This window comes from Chroicocephalus ridibundus, chromosome Z (genome assembly GCF_963924245.1).
Source record: "Chroicocephalus ridibundus chromosome Z, bChrRid1.1, whole genome shotgun sequence".
NCBI lineage: Eukaryota > Metazoa > Chordata > Aves > Charadriiformes > Laridae > Chroicocephalus > Chroicocephalus ridibundus.
The window spans coordinates 10,888,355-10,910,996 of NC_086316.1; the positions used below are offsets into that span (position 1 = coordinate 10,888,355).

The 22,642-nt window shown below is 44.5% G+C and overlaps 1 protein-coding gene across 1 annotated transcript in view; it reads right to left on the minus strand.

The window, feature by feature from the left end:
* SNX30 (sorting nexin family member 30) overlaps nt 1-15,703 on the minus strand; it is a 52,068-nt gene extending 36,365 nt beyond the window's left edge. The window contains exon 1 of the mRNA XM_063320587.1: nt 15,365-15,703. Within this exon, the coding sequence (XP_063176657.1) occupies nt 15,365-15,526 (162 nt within the window). The 5' untranslated portion in view covers nt 15,527-15,703. The remainder of the gene's footprint in view (nt 1-15,364) is intronic.
* Nucleotides 15,704-22,642: the final 6,939 nt, after the last annotated feature.

Below are 22,642 nucleotides of genomic sequence, written 5' to 3' on the forward strand. Positions count from 1 at the left end.
CAGGTTCTACAAATTTAATGTTAGTTTTCACTTATCCTGCCTTAGCAAGTGTACAGCTTAACCAGATAGCATTGCTATCTAAGGAGCAGTCCATGAAGGAAGTGGAAGAGGTGGTTCAGCTAAGTCTTCCACGCACTGATAAGCTCATCCCTGGAAAGGGTTAGCCTGAAACCACCCGATGCTGCAAGCCCATTGCTCTCATTCAACAAGTATTAGATGACAGTAAGAGACATTTGGAAACGTTGCTGTTTAGAGGCAAGTGGTGCACTTAACCCCAAATATCCCTGCCTAACTTGGGGATCTTACAGTCAGGCCTGTACTTCTCACTGCTTCACTTCTGAAATTCAGAGTGCTGTACCTTTCTCCTTGTGTTTCAAAGGCTTCTGTTGCTTTTTGCCATCCATTTCCCAGAGAGACACAACCACAGATAAAGTCATGTCAAGGGGACAGTGATTCCATACAATTGCAGCTGATTTCTGGAACAGTCTTACCTCCCTACCTTCAGTACATGACAATAAGCCACAGCAGAACTGCTGCTGGTGACTGGAAAACTAAAGTGGTTTAGATGTTAGTATTCCCAAGAATATTATACAAGCTTGCATTAACTCAGCTTTCACAGATCTGTTCATAGCACTGCTTGTCTGTCTCATCCCAGGAAGTTTTAAAAGCAGGTATTTTTTGTTTCTAGAGTTCTCTGCTACTGGCCTCTACAGGTCATCTCTGCGTGGAAAGAGAAAGCGCCTTTCCATCCTGCAGCCCAGCTAGATCTGTTCATCTGTCACTGACAGCATAGTATCCTATTAGAAGATCTCACTGAGCATCTGTATAGTGAAATCTGAGTCCACACAAGATTATTATCCAACATCAGCTGCAGAAAAATACCTAAACTTCTTTTCAGATGGAGAACAAGGAAAGAAAAGGCATTTGCTCCCCCTTTATATACGTTCAGTTTCATTCTCTACCAGGCATCAGCATCACACTTTGTTTACTGCAAGTCACCTTTGCTTCCCCTCACATATCTGAGGTAGATATGAGACACTACATGTCCCCTCCTCTTGCACTTGTCTTTGGGCAGCTGCTGTAAGGCCAGAGTGAACAAAGTGGGGATCCAGACTGAAGAGAAGGGAGAATGCTCCAGACATGGTAGGGAAGGGAGGATAAGACAGTCTTGCTCTACAAGGTTTAACAAACAAAAAAACCACAGTGAACAAACTCCAAAAGCCCTATTCATCCTCAGGAGGAAGTACCACATTTCTACACTGATCCACAAACAAGACAGTGCTAACTTGTAGTTTGACTAGAACTGTAAGAATCAGCTTCTAACGCTGGACCTACCATCTTGGCTCCTGCTACACCAGCTCCTGACATCTTTCTCCAGTAACAGGAAGAAGAGTACCGTATGTATGGCTGTACTCACAAGGAACATGATTATAGCCACAGAAGAGGTCAGTGTTTTCCACTGTATTAATCATCTAGAATCAGACTGCAAGGTTGAGGCTATTTTAAGAGCAATACAGACTAAGCTCAAATCAGAGGCAATTCTTCTTGCTCTTACCTGGAAATGTGTCAACAGAGGAGGGACAGGGCTGGGTTGAGGACGCAAGCCCAGATTTTTACTTCCTAGCCCTGGAGGGTGCTAGGCAGTAAGTCTGTGGGCCCTGCTGTGTTGGGTGGAAAGCCCCTAACTCTAGTGGGGCATGCATACCACACCTGGTCCAAGCCTCACTTCTACAGTTCCAGCAGTACCACTGGTATTCCACCCATCTAACCAAAAAAGTGACTAGATAAACACTGGATCGATTTGTTCTCAGGATATTTTAAATAGGTGTCAGAGTACAGCACGCAGCCAAGCCATGAGTCTGATGACTTTGTTCTGGAGTTTATCACTCAAACTGGCGTTTCTGCTCTGTAGGTCAGTTGCCTGGAGACAGACTCCTCAGTATCCCTGAAAAAAATAAGAACTTCAGGTGCAGCAGCTGATGGTAACAGGATGCAGTTTGGTATCACCCAAGACCTGGGAGAATTCTTGTTTACAAAGGTATCATACTTGGAACAGTGTTTCTTTGCACTTTGGCTGGACTATAACAAACACTAGAACAAGCTTCACAGAGACGCTACCTGATTGACACAAGCACTTTCCAAACCTTCTTATGCAGGTCGTGGGACTCCCACCTCTTTCCTGAGGCTAACGGCCAAGTTTTATAGGATGGATTATTGCACTCTGTGGTTTGTTTTCCCATAAGTCATCACAACTAAGCTAACCAGAGCAAGAACATGTCCATAGAAGTGCCTCCTGCAAGCAGCGTTTTCAGCAAGAGTAATAAGCCTTCTATCTCTGTTGCCGTAGCTGGGTCCCTGAAGACTTCAATACAGCTCAGTTTCAACCTTCCTGTGCACAGGGATAATGGGGGATGTCACAAGAAGGTGTTAAGTACCACACCAGACCATCTGTTCATACAGTCTGGCTATATGTCTGTCTTCTTACAGAGTCCTTAAGAGGGTGGCCTCTTTTCCTAGTCTGGAAGGGGAACTGTACAATATCACACTAAAGCTAAATGTGGTTCAGGTTACGCTCTAAAAATGATGATCATGAGTGGCATCTCACAGATGTTTTACAGTAGTTAAGAGAAATCCTTTGGTATTAGTAATACACCATGTCACTGTGCACAAGAGGTGAAAAGGCTTTGGGGACTGGGCATTTGGCAGATGAAATGGGTTGTTATTTGGAGCAGGCATTAATTGGGCAAAATGTAAATAGATAAGACATACTTTTGTTTTATTAACTCCCACTGACATGTACTCCCCCGTATCCTTTGAACGGGAAGGAAAGTGTGAGAAGTAACTGGATGCTTGCCATATCTTACAGCTCCTTTACTGTGGAAAGGTATTTTAAATGCAAAGAGGTATTTTAAAACATCCACAGGATGAACTGTTCTCTTGGAAGAAACAGTCCCAGACCCAAGGTTAGCCTTTACATCTGTTTACAAAGCAATAGAGTCCTCGCAGAAAGCTTTATCTATCTTCCTAAGCAAAAAGCCAGTCTGGCAACTGTCCAGTAAGATTAGTTTAGTTATGTTTAAGCTGTAGAAAGTAGTAGAAAAGTGTTTGTGTCCTGAAGGAAAGCAAGAGAGTTTAACATTTGGGCAGACTTGGATGTGCATCCTTTAGCAGAGTGAAAGGTTCTTTCTTCGTTCTAGTGTTCTCAGAAGAAGGCAACAGGCACCAACTCTACTCTCTCTTCAGAGCTCAAAGATCTCCACAAACAGCAGAGGGTTGATGTCCTCAGAAACATCTAGAAAAATGTAGACCTTTTGAGTCAGTCTCCAGTTACTCTCCTATAGCTCAGTTAAGTTCCATGTCCATTTGCAAGGAATCTGTTTCAAGACTGTTGTTTGTTACAAGACCAGAAGGATTCCGCAGCTGTGTGCCCAGAAACATCATAACCCATTTTAACATACTAAAGAGCACCTTGTTAATGAACAAGCCCAACACACCCAGTGTTTTGTTTAAAGCTTAATTTTCAGAGCCTGAGCTCTGACCTTCTAAACAGCAAAGAAGCAGCCAGGATTCAGACCATGAACAGGAAAACTTGAATCCAACATATGACTAGGAGTCATTCCCAATCTAAGAAGCCAGATTTATACCTGATTACAGATGGAACAGTTTGTTAAGTCTGTCCAAACTAAACAGCTTTCTCCTAGAGACATCGGGCTTTGTGTTAAAGCTCTGCAGACTTACTGTGTAGCAGTTTTTTCCTGTTCATGCTCTAGAAGTAGGTTTAGCTGCATCAAAGTTATCTAGGTACCTGGTGTCACCAAAGTGCCTATTTGGCTGAGATTTTTTTGAAAGCAAACAGTAATATTTTTTTAAAGTGTGAACAGATGCACAGGATTGGGGAGAAGCAGAGAGAAGAATTAGGAAGGAAAGTGATGACAGAAGGCTGGAAAGCACTGTAGTATCCTGGTGAACACTTTGTTTAAACAAGCAAGAATACACTTACATATTGCATTATGATGTGGGTTTCCTCATGCTCACTGTTTTTAGATGGGTTGCATTAGCATTTCCCCACACAAGATCAGCAAGTGAGATCCTTCATGAGAGCAAGTCAGACAGACAAGACATCACTGTGAAGTAAAGGAGGCAGAGCTATTCAAACAGAAGAACTTGTGTTTTCATCTCAAAGCCTGGAAGAGCTGGAGGAGTGTGCTCTTGGAGGAGGTCTCAGAGTTAGTTTGTGCTGGTGCAATTTATGGGATAGCCCTCCATCACCTTTGCTGATAAGCAAGATATTTTCCAGCAGAAAGGCATTTGTTCCCAGAGGGGAGGAGTACACAGAGTGCATATCTGTCACAAGCAGAAAAAAAAACCAACACAAAAAACCCAAATACACCAAACAAAAACCACACAGTATGACTGCTTCACTCCCTGCTTTAAGGGGAGCAAGTGATGAAAAGCAGTCATGTAGTATTTCCTCACAGCATGAAAACTATCTATAGAGACCAATAGAGGGAAGAAACAAGGCATGAGATCTACAGACACACCTTTTATTTATATGGCCTAGGCTCCTGACAGCCACTGTGGCACATACAGGTGTTCGGCACACACGACTTCAAGTGAAGTACACTGATCCAGGAGCAAGCTGGTCAGCACACTGAAGTCAGCATACAGAACCTGAGGCCAAACTGATCACTGGCAATAAACAGTATTGATTAAAGTTTTCCAGTGATTTTCTTGGTAACAATCCAAGACACAGATTTGTCTTGGCAGAATCCAAGACTTCCGCTTCCAATTTGCCTTATACTAGTACCAAAAAAGCTATAGCAAAGGTGCCATTCTAGCCAGATAAGCACGGGTGTGAGTGTAGTCTATCACCATTCCCACGTGTCAGCGCTTTCACCACTGAGCTAGTCAAAAGTAGCTGTTGCTAACACCATGTGCAGCAGTGAGGGGGAGGAGCTCTGCCCTTGAGCAACTCCTGCACTGCAGCATATTGCTTTCAAAGAACACATCACATCATTCAAGCTCACTGGAAAAGCAGGGCCAACTATACAGACAGATTTTAATACAGCTGGTTTTATACTCTAGTAAGACCTTCAGAAGGATACAGCAAGTTCCACTGAAGCAGTGTAAGGCCATGCTTTCCCATGAAGACAGGGCATTGAACCAGCGTAGTAACAGTTTTCCTGGTAGATGTGACAGAGAGAAACTTCACCCGTTGCTAGTATTTTGGCTTTGAGAGGCTACTAGCTACTCATCAGATATGCAGCATCAGGGTGGTTTAGAAGAGCTTGTTTTTTTCAGACAAGTTCAGCTTGAGGATAGAGCACAGACTAAAAAAAAGAATCAGGATGAAAGCACGTGCTTCACTGCTGTAAGTCATCCCATCACTAGTAACACGACATACAGACCACTGCACCTATTCTTTTCCAAAACAGGCAGAAAGGTTCTCATCCTCACAGTAGGGTCTGCACTCCTTAATTTGAGGGTATCATCTAGAAGCAAGAAAAGCCAGCTGCTATTTACATTTTGCTCATTTTCCTGAGGAGTAGAGTACTACACATTTTCACGATGTCTTTGCTCCCACATGCTAGTGCAGTTCTCTTCAACCTAAGATACATAAAACCACAAACCAGAGTCCAGCAGAAGCCCACCTTTGGTGGTTAGAGACACCACCACTCTCACTCCTAGAGTAACTTCTCACCTACTGCTCACTGCTTCATAGAAGAAGCAGTGTAGGAGCTCTGAATGTAAGACAGTGATGTTCTTCAGAGGAATTTATGCTTTGAGGACCACTCTAAATACAGCTCTTGGCTAAGCTCTTTCCTTGCCTGTTGTATGAATTATGGACTATTGCCTTTATTTTCATAACAATTTCAGCTAGTTGCACTAACCCATGTCACCTACATGCTTATTCAGACAGATACCTTATTATTTCTGTGAACTATCTTGTTAAGAATCAACAGTTTTGGCATTATAACAACTCCTACAGCTGAAGGCAACACCTCTTTCTGCCCCCTACCCCTCCCAATTTAGAAAGTAAAACATGTACCATAAATTAATCTGCCAATAAACCATTTAAGCTGGACTAGCATTGGGAATGCTAGATTTGCAGCTCCCTGGATTTGTTTTCCATCTTCAGTTGGTCACTGCAGTATTGCTAGCAGCTACCTTGCTGCCAGTTACCGCCCTTAGTAACTGGAAGAGAAACACATTCCCCACTTTTTTTTTTTTTGAGAACTTACTAAGAGTAAATTCACTCGGCTTTTACCTTTTACCTCAGGGCTGCAGCTGCCACCACCTCCACGGTGGAGATTGGAGCTTTCTGCACAATTTAATCCAAGCGATGGGACCAGTTTTCCCCAGCCACAAGAGCCTGGAGTCTCAGCTGCACTGCAACCCAGGCTTGGGCAGTCAAGTTAGCCACAGCTTAAAGAGTCATTATGGCTCAGCATTTAAGACCTTGCTCAAGGTCAGCAAAGAACAAGCCTCAGTGAAGTTACTTCTGAGAAATACACAAGATCAGATGCCACTTTTAATTGGTGTATTGTCTTCTGCAGACTGAACACACATTCAAGTTACAATCTCAAAGATGCAGTTTAGGCCTTGCAAGTAGATTTTCATGTAGCAGTACTGAATTAAGTCTCACTGCACCATAAGAGCTTCCGTCTTGTCTCCTGACCTACTTTATAGAAACTAGCCTCTCCACTCAGATAAGGAAGAGACTGGCTAGTGTGACAGCCAGATGACCTGCTTGAGATACCACAAGAGTTGTCCACAATTCTAGAAGACACCAGGACAACAGTTTGCAGGTTAATATAGGAACTGATGTCTCCCAGATCACAGATGTGTTGACAATAGAAAAGCCTCAGTCCCTATCCTCTGCCCCTCCCATCATTAATTACAGGGACACACTGCCTGAGGCTTACCACAAACCCATGAGGCACCAGTAGGAGAATGATGTGCCTACACAGCTGTAAAAAGAGAGCTCCTTAATCAAGCTGGTTATCCCATTCTCTGTGTGAAGGAGCTCAGAGAGCATCTAGCAACTCGGGTAGGTTTGAGGTATTCCAGCACAGGCAGCCCAGAGGATTCTTTCCGACCACCAAGCATAACTTTTTCCACCATGGCTGGCAAGTTATTGCCAAGACCCACCCTTCTGAAACCCAGCTGAAGAACCAAGTTCTTCTACATACATTTTGAATATCTGTTTTCAATACTCTGTCTCATTAAGTATGAAGCAATCCTGTCGAAAAGATTATGAAAGCTGTGCAACATCGCATTCAACCTCCAAGTATACCCCTCCTTCCATTAAGTTGAAACAAAGTAGTAATACTGTTATACAGTAGAAGTTTTAGCAGATGGAAAGATTAAAAAAAAAGTAACAACACTAAGGCAGTTATGTCGATACAAGTGTTTGTCCCAAGTTAAGCATTAGCTGTCCTTCATCTTGTTCAGAAGAGATGGGAATTGACAATTCCAGAGAAACTCACTGTACTGGGAAGTTGTGGATCACAAAGAGACCAGTGAGTACAGTTTTACATCAGTGCTAGAGCACCTACTGTAAGATACCATTAAAGCACTCTTATCAATAAAATCCTATTTCTATAAATGAAGGCAACTGTAAGCAAGCACACCAACGAGACGTACATGCTTCTACACCATCAAACTCCAGACTGGCTACAAGCAAAACGGAGACAAGCACTCTGTCTTTTCCTTAAGATACCACAATATTAACCTATCCAAGTGACATCATGAGTTTGAGAGAGGAAACAGCTAGAGAAAGCAGTTTAGTTACCACCATTATGAAAGATGGGAAACTGGATTCAGCCAGCAGGTTTGCTGTGGGTAGAGCCCTGATGGCAAGCTGAAAGTCATGCTAGGTTTAAGCCAGTTCTTTTAACTAGGAGACTAAAAAAAGAGCTGCCTGATGCACACGTGTGCACGCACGCATACAGTGCAACAGAAGAGACACCTGTTCGTTTAAACAGGACAACTAAGCTCAGCCTTTGAGAGCCAATGGCCCACTTAAAACCGTGTGGCAGACAAGGGCTTGTACCTGAAAGCTTCCCGGCCTCAGAACCACGGTTCAGCAATTTAACACACACCTACTATGCAACGTAACCTCCCCATTTGGTGCAGTAACTGGGGGAAGAGAACCACAGGATCCCTCAAAAGCCACAAAAACAGCTTCACAAGTAGATGAATTCTGAAACAGTTAGGAGACAGTTCAACCAAACTAGGAATCCTACTGTCCTGATTGGAAAACAACATTCCTGTATCCTTCAAGCACCACTTCTGCAGACAAGGACAGGGACTTACTGGAAGAACTCTCACATTCACAGGTCCTTATGGGTAACATGAATCACATTTGCTGGAGGGACAACACAGCAGAGGTGACATCAATCTATGATGAAAACCACCTTGCACAGGCGATTCATAAGCTGACAACAGGAGTTGCTTTGATGAACTTTAGTCTTACGAAGAAGGAAGAATTGGTATGGGATGGGAAGGCAGGGGTCTGCCCCAGCAGTCACGAGCTGGTGGAGTTCTGGATCCTGAGAGGACGGAGCAAAGAAAAAAGCAGGATCACAACTCCAGACTTCCATGGAGCAGGCTTTGGCCTCTTCAGGGATCTGCTAGGAGGAAGGCACACAGCCAAGGAGAGGCATTCAGCAGAACTAGTTTATTTTCAAGAAACACCTCTCCAGCCCTGAAACTGGTTCATCCCAATGACCAGGAAAACAGGTAAAGGTCACTGAAGACCTGCATGCATGAACATGGAGGTCCTGACTAAACTCAAATATGAAAAGGAAGCATAAAAAAGCAGCAGCAGGCACAGCAGACCCACTAGGAATACAGAAACACTGTCTAAGCATGCAGGGATGGGTTTAGTGGGATGGAGCCAAATCTGGCAAAGGATGAGAACAACAAGAAGAAAGCCTTCTACGGGTACATCAGCAGCAAAACAAAGAATTAAATGCAGACCTGATGGGGCAGAAGATTTGATGACAAAGGACACAGATAAGGCCAAAGTACTCGTGCTTTCTTTGCCTCAGTCTTTATTGAGATGACCAGCCTTCAGGAATCCCAGGCCCCTGAGCCCAGTGGGAAAGTCTGGAATAAGGCAAACTCCTCATCAGTGGGGGAGGACCAGGTTAGGAAGCACATCCACGAACTGGACAGACATAAACCCATGATGAGATGGGGTCCTCACAAGTGTTGAGGGAGCTGGATGATGCCACTGTAATACCACTTTCAATTATCTTATCCTTATTATGGTGATGAGGGGAGGTTCCTGAGGACTGGAAGAAACCAAGTGTCACTCCTGTCTTCAAGGCAGCAGATACAAGGAACTACAGGCCTGTCAGCCTTACTTCAATCCCTGGAAAGGTGATCGAGCAAGTATTGTAAACCATTTCCAAACATACAAAGGACATAGTGAGGAGAAGTCAGCATGGACTTCAGGGAAGACATGCTTAACCAACCCAATACCTGCTATGAAGATATGACTGGCCTGGTGTACAGGAGAGCTTTAATGTTGTTCATCTCAACTTTAAGATGGCTTTCAACACTGTCTCCCATAACGTTTCCTAGACAAGTTGGTGAGGTACAAGCTAGGCAGATGTACAGCAAAGGAGCCTGAAAACTGGCTGAACTGCTGGGCTCAAGGGGTTGTGATCGCACAAATTCCAACTGGAGGGCTGTCATTAGTGGAGTACACCAGCAGAGAGTAATAGGACCACTACTGTTTAACACCTTCATTAATGACCTAAATGATGGGCCAGGGTGCATCCTCAGCAAATGCACTGAGGGTACAGAACCGGAGGGAGTGCATGATACATCAGAGGGTTGTGCTGTCATTCAGAGGGACCTCAACAGGATGGAGAAATGGGCTGACAGGTACCTCATGATATTCAACATGAGGAAATGCAAAGTTCTGCACCTGGCAGGAATAACCCCATACAGCTGTGTGGTGACTGATTGAAAAGCAGCTTGGCAGAAGGAAAGGAAAAAAAAAAAAAAAACACCACAAAAAAACAGCCCACACAACAGATCCCAATGGAGAAGTTGACCATGAACCAACAATATGCCTCATGGCAAAAGAGGCCAACAGCCCAGAGAAGACAATACTAAGGGGATCTTACCAATATGAATAAATACCTGATGGGGGATGTACAAAAGGTGGTGACAGACTCTTTTCAATGGATCCAACAACAGAATAAGAGACAACAGGCACAAATTGAAGTATTGGAAGCTTCAGATAAACGTGAGAAAGAAATTTTACTTGGCGGGTGACTGGATGTAGGAACAGGTTACCCAGACAGATACTTGAAAATCAACTTCACAGCATCCTGGGCAGCCTGCTCTAGCTAACTCTGCTCTGAGCCAAGGCGTTGGACTAGAAGATACCCACAGGTGCCATCCAGCCCCAACTTCCCTATGATTGTCAGATTTGCGTTCCCGTAGATTGGAACTGAGATCAAATCATCTATACTGACATTGTTTCACAAGTTCACCAGCTTCAGTTCCTGACTTTCTGTAGTCCTCAGTCTCTCCCAAAACTGAGAATTTACCTTCAGCTTGCTTTAAGAACAATACATGGTGTTGGTCTAACAGTTCTCATTTAGTCAGAGAAGGAAGAGTTTTGTAAAAGCTCAGGCAGATCTATTTTAAGCTTTCAGATTATACTGCAAACTGGTTTCATCTGTGGGTGGATGAAGTTAAGAGCAATAATTATAAACTAGAAACCAAGGAGGCTAGAAGTAGAGGTTCAGACTCAGTATATTTTTTTTGTTGGAGAGCTACCAGGCTCCCTTCCAGAATATGAATGTTAAGTAACAGCACTCCAGCAGACACACCAAGTATTTATACTTGATCAGGTGCTAATACAGGCCTAGGGGTTTACCAGGGCGGTAACTTGGAAGCAGATGAGAAAGGGGTCACATGCAAGCAATAGTTTTCCATTAGTAACCAGAAGTTTGCAGTAGGAGTTTTAACATAACATCCATCTCCATGAATTAGCAAGTTCAAAATATGCATTCAGATCAGCTCTGCTTGATATACTACCTGCAAAACAGCTTTGAAGCTCACTTCAGTTGTCTAGTGTTAACAGAGACAAATGCAAGGAATGCACACCTTCAAAGAAGAAAAGCTGAACGGATTATAGGTAGCTGGCCACAACCACAGCATCAGGTACTCAGAGATGTCTGAAAGAGGACACGGGAGTCTGAGCCCTAGGACAGGTGACATATGAAAGCTTTTGAAGTGATAAGCAAGAAACCAGTACTGGGACTCTGGACCCTATCAGAGAGCTGCCAGTCTCAAGGCAGACCATAGCAAGAACAGCCAATGTTCTTCTTCACCCTATTAGGAAGGTACTCTCACAACACAAGTCTAGAGGGACTACAAGGACCACAGCTAGAGGACAGTGGGAGTAAGCCAGACAGAACACTTTCTTTCTAATTCTGCATAGCCTGGCACTTCCAACACATAGCAGCACATAATTCAATCTGCACAGCCTCAGTGGGGCTGCATCCTGAGTCGTATCATAGTTCTACAACCATTTGAGTACAATCTCACAGCAGAATACCATCTACTTCTCACCTCTGCTACAAACCCAGTAACCCATTTAATAATACCTTTTCTCCTTAGTGTCAAAGTGTTTGTCCTAGTGCACAGAGCAGATTTGCTACTGAAAGTGACAAACCAGTGGAGTCAATTAGTCATATGCAAGCAGAACTTCCTTTTTAAAAAAAAAAAAGGAGAGAAATCCACACTGACACTTCCCCATTTGTCTTATCTTCCTCTGCAGAGGATCTGCTCTGAGAAGCACATCTCAAATTAGTTGGCATGCCTTCCAAAAGCTCTGTTAAGACAGCAAGAACTCAGTTTTACAGCTAACCGCAATGGACCTTGCCATACATCCTGAGGGAGTTTCCTCCTGCATGTTGCCATCTCACCTGATGTCAAAAAAAAAAAAAAGGAGGGGTCAGTACTGCTTAGGTTCAGCTTTAGCTGTCTCCTCATTTGGAGGTAGCAAGGGTAAAGGGAGAATAAGCTTGAAAAAGCTGACGGTGGTCAGGTATCAGGACAATGTTTTATGCAATTAGACTTGAGGGGAACAAAAAGATCTTTTTAGAAAGATCTAGCCAATACAGAAATGCTTCAGAGACAAGAATCTACAACTCGAGTGTTTCATGGTTGCTGCAGCACCACTGCGAACGCCAAGTACTTAGGCAGAAACATCCATTTCATTTAAAAGGTTAGATGCTGCTCAGAAGTCAAGGTTTCCTGGCTCCTAAAATAGCTCTCTTCTACAAGGCAGGATGAAGACGCTATTTCATTTCAGATAATGAAAACTCTGCAGCCCTCTTCATAAGAGTCAGAAAACTTGAGATTAGTCTACTTACAGGGCCTCAGAACCACGGAAGCCACAGAAAACAGCACTGAAGGTTCTCCTTCCCTTTCCCATGACCTATTCCCATGTCTGAATCAAAAACCAACATCAGACATGCAGCCAGTGTTCCTGTCCTCCAGGTTCCTCTGACTCAGGATAAAATAGCATTCTTAAATCAGCGGCTCCAAAAAAGCAAGGAAAGCATGCTTTAAAGAATGCAAAGCAGTAATGGTAGAGGTTCATCCACTTCATGCTGTACATCTGTGGCATTGCTTTATAGGCAGACAGCTTCCCTTTCTTCTGCAGTTTCTCTCCTCAGAGGATTTCAGCCTTAGGTACTTTTATCTCGCAGCAGTGCTTAGGACGTATTTGCTCAGAGCAGGTAAGAAGAACCCAGAAAAGGCAAGTTATCCAGTTCATGGTGATCGGTCAGCCATTGCCACCATCCCTCTGCCAGAGGCATGTCCTAGTACAGGCCTGGTTATGGACAGCAGTCCTTACAGAAGCTCACTGTCTCAGAGCCACTTTGAAGTGGAAGACTTCAACCCACACTTCTCCTGCAGTGCCAATCTCCACCAGACCCTCCAGAAAGGCCCTTGGAAAGGCCAAGGGAGCAGACAAGCACAGCTCCTGTTCAAGAATCAATAAAGAACAGCTGCAGAGCTTTAAGCCTGAGTCAGACTTGAATACTGACCTCCCTCTGTTTACCAACTATTGGAGCTATCCACACATTGTTAGTTGATTAGTGACCCAGCCTTTCAAGAGATTAATGACCCACCACCAGAGGTTAAGACCAAGAGGCATACTAACCACCTAAAAGGCAGTTTTACCTATTTGCCTCCACTTATCATGCTCACTCCCTAGACTACTCAATACACAGTGCCAGCAGTTCAGGCTTACTATTGCTTTGAAGTTAGGAACACCTGTTTGCTTGCTGAAGTTTTTCCTGAGGTGGGAGAGAAGTTAACTCATTTTTTTCTTGCCTGTGCATCAGGTATTAAGTGGAAGAAGGGGTATCCCTCACACTGCAAAGCTGTTGGACTCCTTCCATTAGAAGGACCAGACTTTTAGCTTTTTCTGCTAATTCTGCTAGAAGGAAAAAAAAAATAATATTGCTCTTCCTACTGAAAATCCTTTTATTCTGCTCATTACCCTAGTGCCATTTCCAGGTCAACCACAGAACTGCTCTCAAGCCCTCAAGTCTAAAAATTGCTTACCCCAGCCCCTTTTTGCTCCCGCCCTTGAGACTACTTCTGTGCTGCCAAATGCCTAGAACAGGACAGTACTATATACAGGTAAATGTAGGAAGATGGGACTTCACCTGTGTTGCTGGTAGAAAAGCTGGGCAAGAACCTTCCTACTGAGACATTAACTGACCACAGCCTGAGGCTAGAGAGGTATTTATACTTGTGCATTATCAGGGATGCTGATACACTTCTTAGACACCTCACAGCAGTAAAGAGGAAGGGAGCTTGCTTGTGCTCCAAAAGCAAAAAAGCTTTTTAATATAGCTGAGGAAAGAAGTTATAGGGTGTGAGCTGCTTCTCACCAGCTATGCAGCAGTGCGGATGGTCAGTGCTGACAGAGTACAGTACCCCCACTGCACTCCTGAGCTGCGAGAAGAGCCATGAAGGCAGCTGCCAACTCCCATTGCTACAGGATGGTCAGACAGCAATCTAGTTTCATGAGAAAATCCAATCTATCACAGACAAAAAAAGTCCACCATTTCTACTCCCACCTTAATCACACATCCCCTTCTCTCTCAGAGCCATCAGCTCTTCAACAGGTTTCTTAGATGAAGGCATATGCTCCCAGAGGGAAGGAAAGCCTGGCTTCTCAGTTGAACAACAGTGGGCAAACGTTCAAGGAGAGGGCTCCTTACATGGGCAGGAACAAGTGCTGAATCTGTACAGCACAGTTGCAGGGCAGCAGAAGGTGACACATGGAAGAGGCCAGACCACTTTGACTCATTCCCTGAGAGCACAGGAGTTTATCAGACCAGATACTGCTGGCAGCCCCAAAGATTTTGGAGGCTAGCAGATCCACCCTGCCCAGAAGCAGCTCCAGGGCCCCCAGGACAACAGCCATAGGAAGCACCTCTTGTCATCAGCAGCTCCGTAACACCTTGCACACACACCAGCCGGCAACCCAGAACTGCTCGTCATAAAGTTTCAAATCAATCTCATCCCTTGCAACCCTTGCTCCCAGGAAATCCTACATTAACGCATTTCAGGAAGTCTTTCCACAGAGATACTAAGTCCTTGCGAGAGTAGTTAATATATCAGCAGTGCTGTGCTGCCGCTACTGCTTTCACATTCAGGAATTACTACATCCAAGGCCCACACATGAGCAAGGCACTTTCCAAAGCCTGCTAGCGTCCTGCGGACACATGTCAGAGCCAGGGAAGGGAAAGCAGGCACAGGAACTCCTGCAACAGCATCCTCTCCATATTACACCACCGAGATGAAGCGAGCAGGAGCTCAGCTCTGGAGAGGACAATCACGGACAAGCTGATGACAAGCCCGGCGGTAAGGAAGCAACGGCAGCTCCAAGCCTTCCCCGTGAGGGCTACAGGAAGGAGACGGCGAGGGAGCTGCAGCAATTCCTGAAGCATTCAGACCCATCCGTAGAGGGTACGAGCCACGGGAAGACACAATCAGTAAAATCTTGCTTCTCGCACCCAGTGAGAGCAGGAGCACCGATGTCCCAACCGGTCCTCTGCAGAGAGCGACACGATACCTGCAGCCCCCACACCGAGTGCCTTCGCCCCCCTCCCCGGGCAGCCCCGGGCTCCTGCAATGGATGTCTGCATCGCCCAGGGCTTCACTTCCCCGCGGGGAGCCAGGGATGCAGCCGGGGAAGGGGATGTGGCGGGGAAACGCCACACACAGCCCTCCTCTCCACGCTTCCCTTCAAAAGCGGAGACACCCCCAAAACGCCTCCCTACCTCCCTTCCCCGCGCCGTACCTTGTCGCCGATGCTGCGGGGTAGCAGCAGGTCGGGGCTGGGGGTGAGCGCCGGCCCCATCTCCTCGCTGCTGGACGTGGCCAGGGGATGCGGCATCTCCCGCAACGACTTGGGCCCAGAGGACGGGAGAGGTTTGGGGGCGCCGGCCGAGCCGCCCGACATCGCGCCGGGGGCCCGAGGCGGCGACCGAGGGAAGAAGGAAGGAAGGAAGGAGCGGGAGGGCCGCTGCGCCGCCCAGGCTGGGGAGCTGCGGGGGCCGTGGCAGGAGCCTGCCCGCCGCCACCGCCGTGCTACGGGGAGGAGGGGGAGGAGGAGAAGAGGGAGAGGGGGGAGGAGAAGAGGGAGAGGGGGGAGGAGGAGCGAGAGCAACGCCTGCCCGCGCCGCCACCGCCCGCCCCCTCAGAGCACCGGCCCCACCTGCCCCCGGCGGAAGGCGCGGGGCCGCCTCAGCGCAGCGGCAGGGGGCGGGGCTGCGGCGGGCGCTGGCCCCGCCCCAAGAGGGGCGGGGCGGGGCCCCGCGAGGGGGCGTGGCCAGCGAGCGACGGAGGGGGTGAGTCCCGGTGGCGAAAAGCGGCGAAACGGCAGAAAAACACAAGGCGCGCCTCGGGTTTTGCGGGCTCGGGCCGGCGCCCGCGAGCTGTTCACGAGTTCGAAGGGAAACGCCGCGGAAATCGGCGGCGGGGAGAGAGGCCTTGTCTATCGCGATATGCTCGCGAGGGTGGGTGAAACGGCTGTAGGGGCGACGGGGTGCCTCCAGCGGCAACACCCACCCACCCACAACGGGGACACGGGTCTTCCTCGGGGACCTGGGTGTGCAGAAACACCCGTTCAGCCACGGTCGCGCGTTTCCTGTCACCGCGCTCAAGATATTTCTCATTTTTGTAGAATAATGTTTCGTACCGAAGCCGCTTGGAATTCGTTGACGGGAATTCGTTTTCTATTCAAAAGAATGAGTTTTAAAGAAGACCCGGACAGAAGTTTTACTCTGACCGTGCGTGGAAAGGATTTCTGTAATTTTTCAGGCAACCTTAAATTCAGGCTCTCTCATTTGCTAAAATGAGCCGAAAGATTCTATCGACTCATGTGGAAATGATCCATGCAAATTTGTGTAACAGCACAAATTCAGTGATCTCTCCACAGTTAACAATGTGAAAAAAGTATTGATGACTGCTGAATAATTAATAAATAGGAGAAAAATCATAGTCTGGTTTAAGATATTCCCTGAGCAGATAAAGCAGCTACATTTGTCTGATAAATTATTGTGAATAATTCTTTGTGAAATTCTTTGTGAATAATCTGCTCAGCACTGATTAGACGTAGTAGAGTAACGTGCTGCTGGGGGAAGAGATGGATCACTGTGAGACTGTCACAATCCATTCCAGCTATATATAGATATATAAAGATACGCACACAGATAGGTGACCAAACAGGACTCGGATGCTGTAAGTGTTTTTGCTGCTGTTTTCCCAGGGGAGTACAGCCCAGTGAAACCAAAAGGGCAGCACCACGACCTAAAGCTAAGCTTGTGAGTTTTACAGGTGTCAGTGCCAGGTGCCTTGCAGCAGGACAGACATGGGAGTCGAACACTCTGGACCTGCATGACAAAAAGAAACGCCATTTATCATAGGGGTAAACTATGAAAAAAACAATCCTTACTATAAATAACTACTTAATATTATGTAATGTTTGAACTCCGGTGACAATCAAAACCCACAACTGAGTCCCAAGCCCCAGTGAAGACGAGGCTGTAAAGTATGCCTTGTTCATTGCACTTAAGAAATAACAACTTATTTATCTATCGGGAAAAGGAGACACTACAAATTAGCCAGCATAAGTGCACGCACCCCAGCTTTCTTCTAAGCTACCCAAATCTTAAGTGGAAATGATTGCCATAAAGCAGCAGGCAGGTTTGTGCATCTGCGTGCTGCTCAGGAACCAGTTCCCTCTGGTTTTATCAAAGCCTGTATCTCAAAGGCTTACCAAGAGCTCTTCCTATTTTTTCCTTTAAGGATCCTCGCGCAGCTGTGTTTCCAACTCAAACCCTTCTCCAAAGGAAGCCTGTAAGGGACGTTCACACCAACACTGTCAAAACTTGGAAACCGGGGTACATTGTAGCTCTCTGCAGGTACAAACGACCTTCTACCCATTAAACCTGTTGGCTCGGTAGGCAATGAGCTGAGCACAGGCCTGCTGCATCCTTGAAGACCAACAGTATCTGGGCTGCCTGAGCAGCAAGCAGCACAGGCAGCAGATTGAGGGAAGGGTTTATCATTCTCTCATTGGCACTCGTTAGACTTTATCAAAAATACTGTGTCCGATTGTGGGCCCCCTAATACAAGAAAGACACTGACAAACTGGGGAATGTTCAGAAGAGGGTGCTGAGATGGCTGGCGACTGGAGCACTTGCCCTGCAAGCAGAAGCTGCAGGGCTGAGGCATTTTCAGCCTGGAGCAGAGATGGCTTCATGGGCAGCCCCCAGTGCCCCATGGAAAGGGGATGGAAGAGATGGTGCTGCGCTCTTCGTAGTGGTGCACAGCAGGAGGACAAGAGGCAAAGGACGTAAATTGAAACAGGAAATTCCTGATGGATATTAGGAAGAACTTTTTCCCCCTGAGGACTGCCAAGCATTGGAGCAGGTTGCGGAGAGAGGTTGTGCAGTCTCCACCCCTGGAGATTTTCAAGACCTGATCGGGCAATGCCCTGAGCAATCCGGCCTGATCTCATGTCTGATCCTCTGCTATGCAGGACACTGGACCAGAGACCTCCCTCAGTCCCTTCCAGCCTGAATGATTCGGTGATTCATATAATGTTTGTTGCTATGGAAGTCATATGTCTAGTTTCTGAAGTGATGTGAGATGACCTCTCAATTTTCCTGTATACAAGTATGAAGTTCCAAGCTCCAGTGATTCACTTACTGGTATGGCTCCCTGCGATTACTGTATGTACAGGCAATATCTGCCTCTTTGTTTATTAATCACATTTAACTGTGTTACCTCGATGGTTTTTCCTTGGAGCATGTCATCCTTAGTCTTTTCATCTGACACAAATTACTTGGAAACATTTTCAAATAGATCAGTACATGCAAAGTACAGGAATATTTGTGCACCTGTGAATACAAGCAAGTGGAAATCTGGTTGGAAAAAGTTCAGAAGACACTAGTGGAAGGACTTTTATCCAGGAAAATAGACAAACCTGGTGATTATTATGGTGATACTCGTGAATTCTGACTATGATAGTTATGTGTAAATTTCAGAATTCCAACACCATAGCATGCTATAAAGTCAAGATGGTTAACTGTTGAGCAGGTCTTTTTCCTATATCGATCCCTAGGTCACTTCACTATAAATGTTCACTACAACTCATTTCTGATAATAACATGCATTTTGTGAAACCAAATAGACAGATTAGGCTACTCTCTTAAGGGTAAATCTCTTAAGGACTAAAGACAGATGTCTCCCTCTGATTTCAGTGAGTACTAAATCTGTAAATATCTGTAAAGGCTGTATATCTATATAGGCTATCTGTATATCATATAGGTTTAACAGTGATACATAACTTCAGCAGCAGATGCAAACTATCATAGTGAGAACCATGAGAGTTCAAAAATCCTAAATTGTATCTCAAAATATATGAAATTTACTTTAAATTTGTAATCTGAAAAATCTGTACAAGTGGCTAACTGGCTGGCCTTTTCTTTGCTGTCTTCTCTGCGAGTTTGTATCACAGACTGAGGTGAGTTTTTAGCTTCCTCTTCAGCCATGAGAAAACACCCTTTTTTTTTTTTAACATGGAAGATGACAATTTTATGTACTTGATTTCAAGAGCTGGAGCTTCAAAAAGACAGAAGATAAAACACTTTAGGACTTGCATTTGAAAATTTACAGTTAGGAGCAAATTCTTGGACCTTGATGAGCACTAGTTATGCATTATCAACAAAGGCCATGAATAACTACAAACCTTTTGTGCATGAAACAAAACAGAAAAAAGGTACACCATGCAGCCGACTTCTTGTAGGATATTTTTTCCACACACAAATAGAAAACCTCTAAATGCATCAGCATGTGGGTCACCTGATGAAGAAAAGTGTCTATTTTTCTAATAGTAGCAGCACTGAAATAAAGGTCTTAATTCTACTAAGAAATTATGAGTGATTAAAAACATGGTAATGTTTCGTTCTCCGGTTCCTACACCATACTACCAACTGTGGTGGTATAATTTTATGACTAATATTTTCCTTGACATTTTTATTGATAGTTTGCTTTTTGTTAAACATTGACCAAGCTAAAAACAATCAACACATGAAACATGCAACCAGCAGAATAAAATACACAATGAGAAGCAGAATCAGTGACTGGCTGAAGAGAAACTGCAATTCAATGCCCACCTCTTAACACAAGTTAACCTGAAAAACTGGCACACTCTCCTACCAAAATCCTAACTGTTTATCATGTTTACATTGTTTCAGCTGAGAAATGAGATAAAGCAGAACAGGTATAATACTAACTGGGCAAGAAGACAAAAGGTAAATTTGGGGATCAAGAATCTCACTAATTCAAGACAAAGGTCACTAGTTTCAGGTGTTTTTTTTTCTGAAGAAAATAGTTCTGCCTCTGTATCACTGAAAGTCCCACAGGCTGTCTCTTTAGATTTTTACTAGGATAAACAGAGAGAGGAAGGGTCTACAGGTTGCCTTCTCATCCTGCCTTTTCAATGATACTCTTGCACCCCCATTAACACACTGTTAGTTCAGGAAGTACTCATATTACTTCCGCTGTTTAGCTGTATCTTCTCAACCAGGGCTGATGTGTATCATAATTAAGCATTTCTGGCACCAACTGGAGACCATGTTGTGTATGTTACCTCTCCTGACATTTTTACTAAGTGTAGGACCTAGGCCAGCCTAAGCAAGAACAGGAATTTTGAAGAGATTCTATGCAGTGCCATTTATTTTCATTATATACAACATACCTGCGGTTGTTGGTATAAAAGCAAGTTTGGTGGTGTGTTCAATCCACTAAAAAAAGAGCATTTTCTTATTTAACACGATTCTTAATTTTAAAATAAGCTAAAAGATGTTACAGACAGCAGCAAATACAGTACATGGCCGCAATGCAATATTGGGTGGCAAAGTGCTTTTCTTCAAGGATTGGAGCAACTCCTTAATAATAATGGCAAGTCACTTGCAGGAAAACCTATTTACAAATTTAAAGATAGGCAGCACCAATGGTTTACTGCTGTTCTGATATGCCAGGTACTCCAACAGTACCACTCAGGATGTTTTTATAATGGCAGATAGCTTTGTACGTGCTCAGTATAAGCCTGAAAAAGACACTCAGTTGTTTTGTAACATTATTTTCATAATGCATCTTCATATTCTTGTTCAGATAATGAGACATAAAATGGCAATAGCAGGAGGCTAACTTCAGGTTGAATTTATTTACTAGACCAGACATGTAAAACCCACCTGCTTTTCATCAAGTATTCTATTTAAAACCTAAATTATAGGATTCTTCTCTATAGCGCACTCCAGACAGTACAGACAACAAACACTGAGGTAGGCTGGCGGCCACACCAGCCAGACTGTCAGGCTTGGCTGGTTTGCCAGGTCAATGCAGTAAAAGGTTTTTTCCCCACTGTGGACAGCCTCTTCTTCACCGCTTTATCATTTTTTCTCCTTGTGCTGTACCTTTTTTTACATGTTTGTGTCTGTCTGCACATAAGCACATGTGAAACTAGCACGAAACAAGACCATTCTAGAGGATGTAAAATAATTAAAATCCATCTGTCTTTTGAAAAAAGGTCCTTCCTTCCCTATGCTACTATAGCTCATGTCTTGTACTGCAGAGATGGAAGAGGGCAGGCTTTTGACTCGACCCAGTTAAATCTTATGCAGAGAGATGGGATCTCTATAGAGATGGGATCACTTTCAAGTCAACAGCACTATTCATGCACACGTTTAAGCTAATGGGTAAGCTTTTGCTGCATCAAAAGCCTTGAAAGCTTTCAAGTTTGATGAGGAAGCAATAAACAGAATTGTGGGAAGATGGAGCACTTGTGATAAGAACAGGAAATCTATGCTAAATGGATATCGAATGAAAAGTCCAACATATAACCATGGAGAAGGACTACAACTATGGATACAGGATCTTGAGGCAACTGGATATAAAAAAGTAATGCAACTAAAATGTTTAAAGACTCTTCAAAACATTATAGTTTGTTTGTTTGTTTGGGGTTTGGTTTTGGTGTTCGGGTTTTTTTTGTGCCGTACACAATACATGTAGGAATAAAAGGAAGTGTTTAGAATGGATCTGTATGAGTAGCACTGCCAGTTGGAAGTAACAGCACCGTTCTGGAAGATTTTGGCTCAAGCCAAGGAGACATACCGCACAGCCCATTTTCAATTAGGGGAAATTAAAAAAAAAAAAAAAGAAAAAAAGTAAATCACTGCACTGCTTTATCTCAGCTTTGTCAATGGCAAGCACCCTGTAGTGAATAGAACTGCCCATGGCCATTCTGAAATATTGCAGTTTGTGATCATTCAGTATCACATCCAATTTAACTCAGCTTTTATTTATTTAAGAAGATACACAGCTCCCTCTACACCAAGATTATGAGAGCAGCCAGCCTGAAAAACAGCATTTTTGGCTTAAGTAGCATGGCCAGATTTGTGAGGCAATGTTCAAAAAAGCCTGTTTTTAAACTGAAAATTTTGTAATGACTTTACAACAGACACACTATAAATGCTGCATCTTATAATTTTTTTATTTGATTATGGTGAACAAGAATAGAAATTTCACGGAAAATGAAAGTATTCTGCTGCACGAGAGATTGGACTCCATTCATTTCAAGGGCTACATACCTTCCCATTTCTACAAACCAAGGGGGAAATTAATTTACTGATACAAAACTCTTCACAAAAGCCAAAGGATCATTTGACTTCAGGCAGGACCATGTTTTCATAGAGATGCTCAAAGTTACTACTATGATCAGTTTTTGTCACACTTGTACAGACCTGCAGAATTAATGAGTCCCAGCCTTTCTGCAGCTGAGTTTCCTTGCTGATGACTCCTCCTCCATGCCCTGACACCTCTTCCTTCCTCAATCCCCAGCCCAGGACCACTGTCCACTACTTAGTTCTTCTAACCAATTTAGCTGTCTGTCTCAAACTGCAGCTTTTCAGAATGACTTACATACTCAGTCCTGGCATGACAATGCAGAGAAATGCACCAGGTAGGATTATTAGCTTGGGCACTGTGCTGCTCTTCACTCACAATGTTT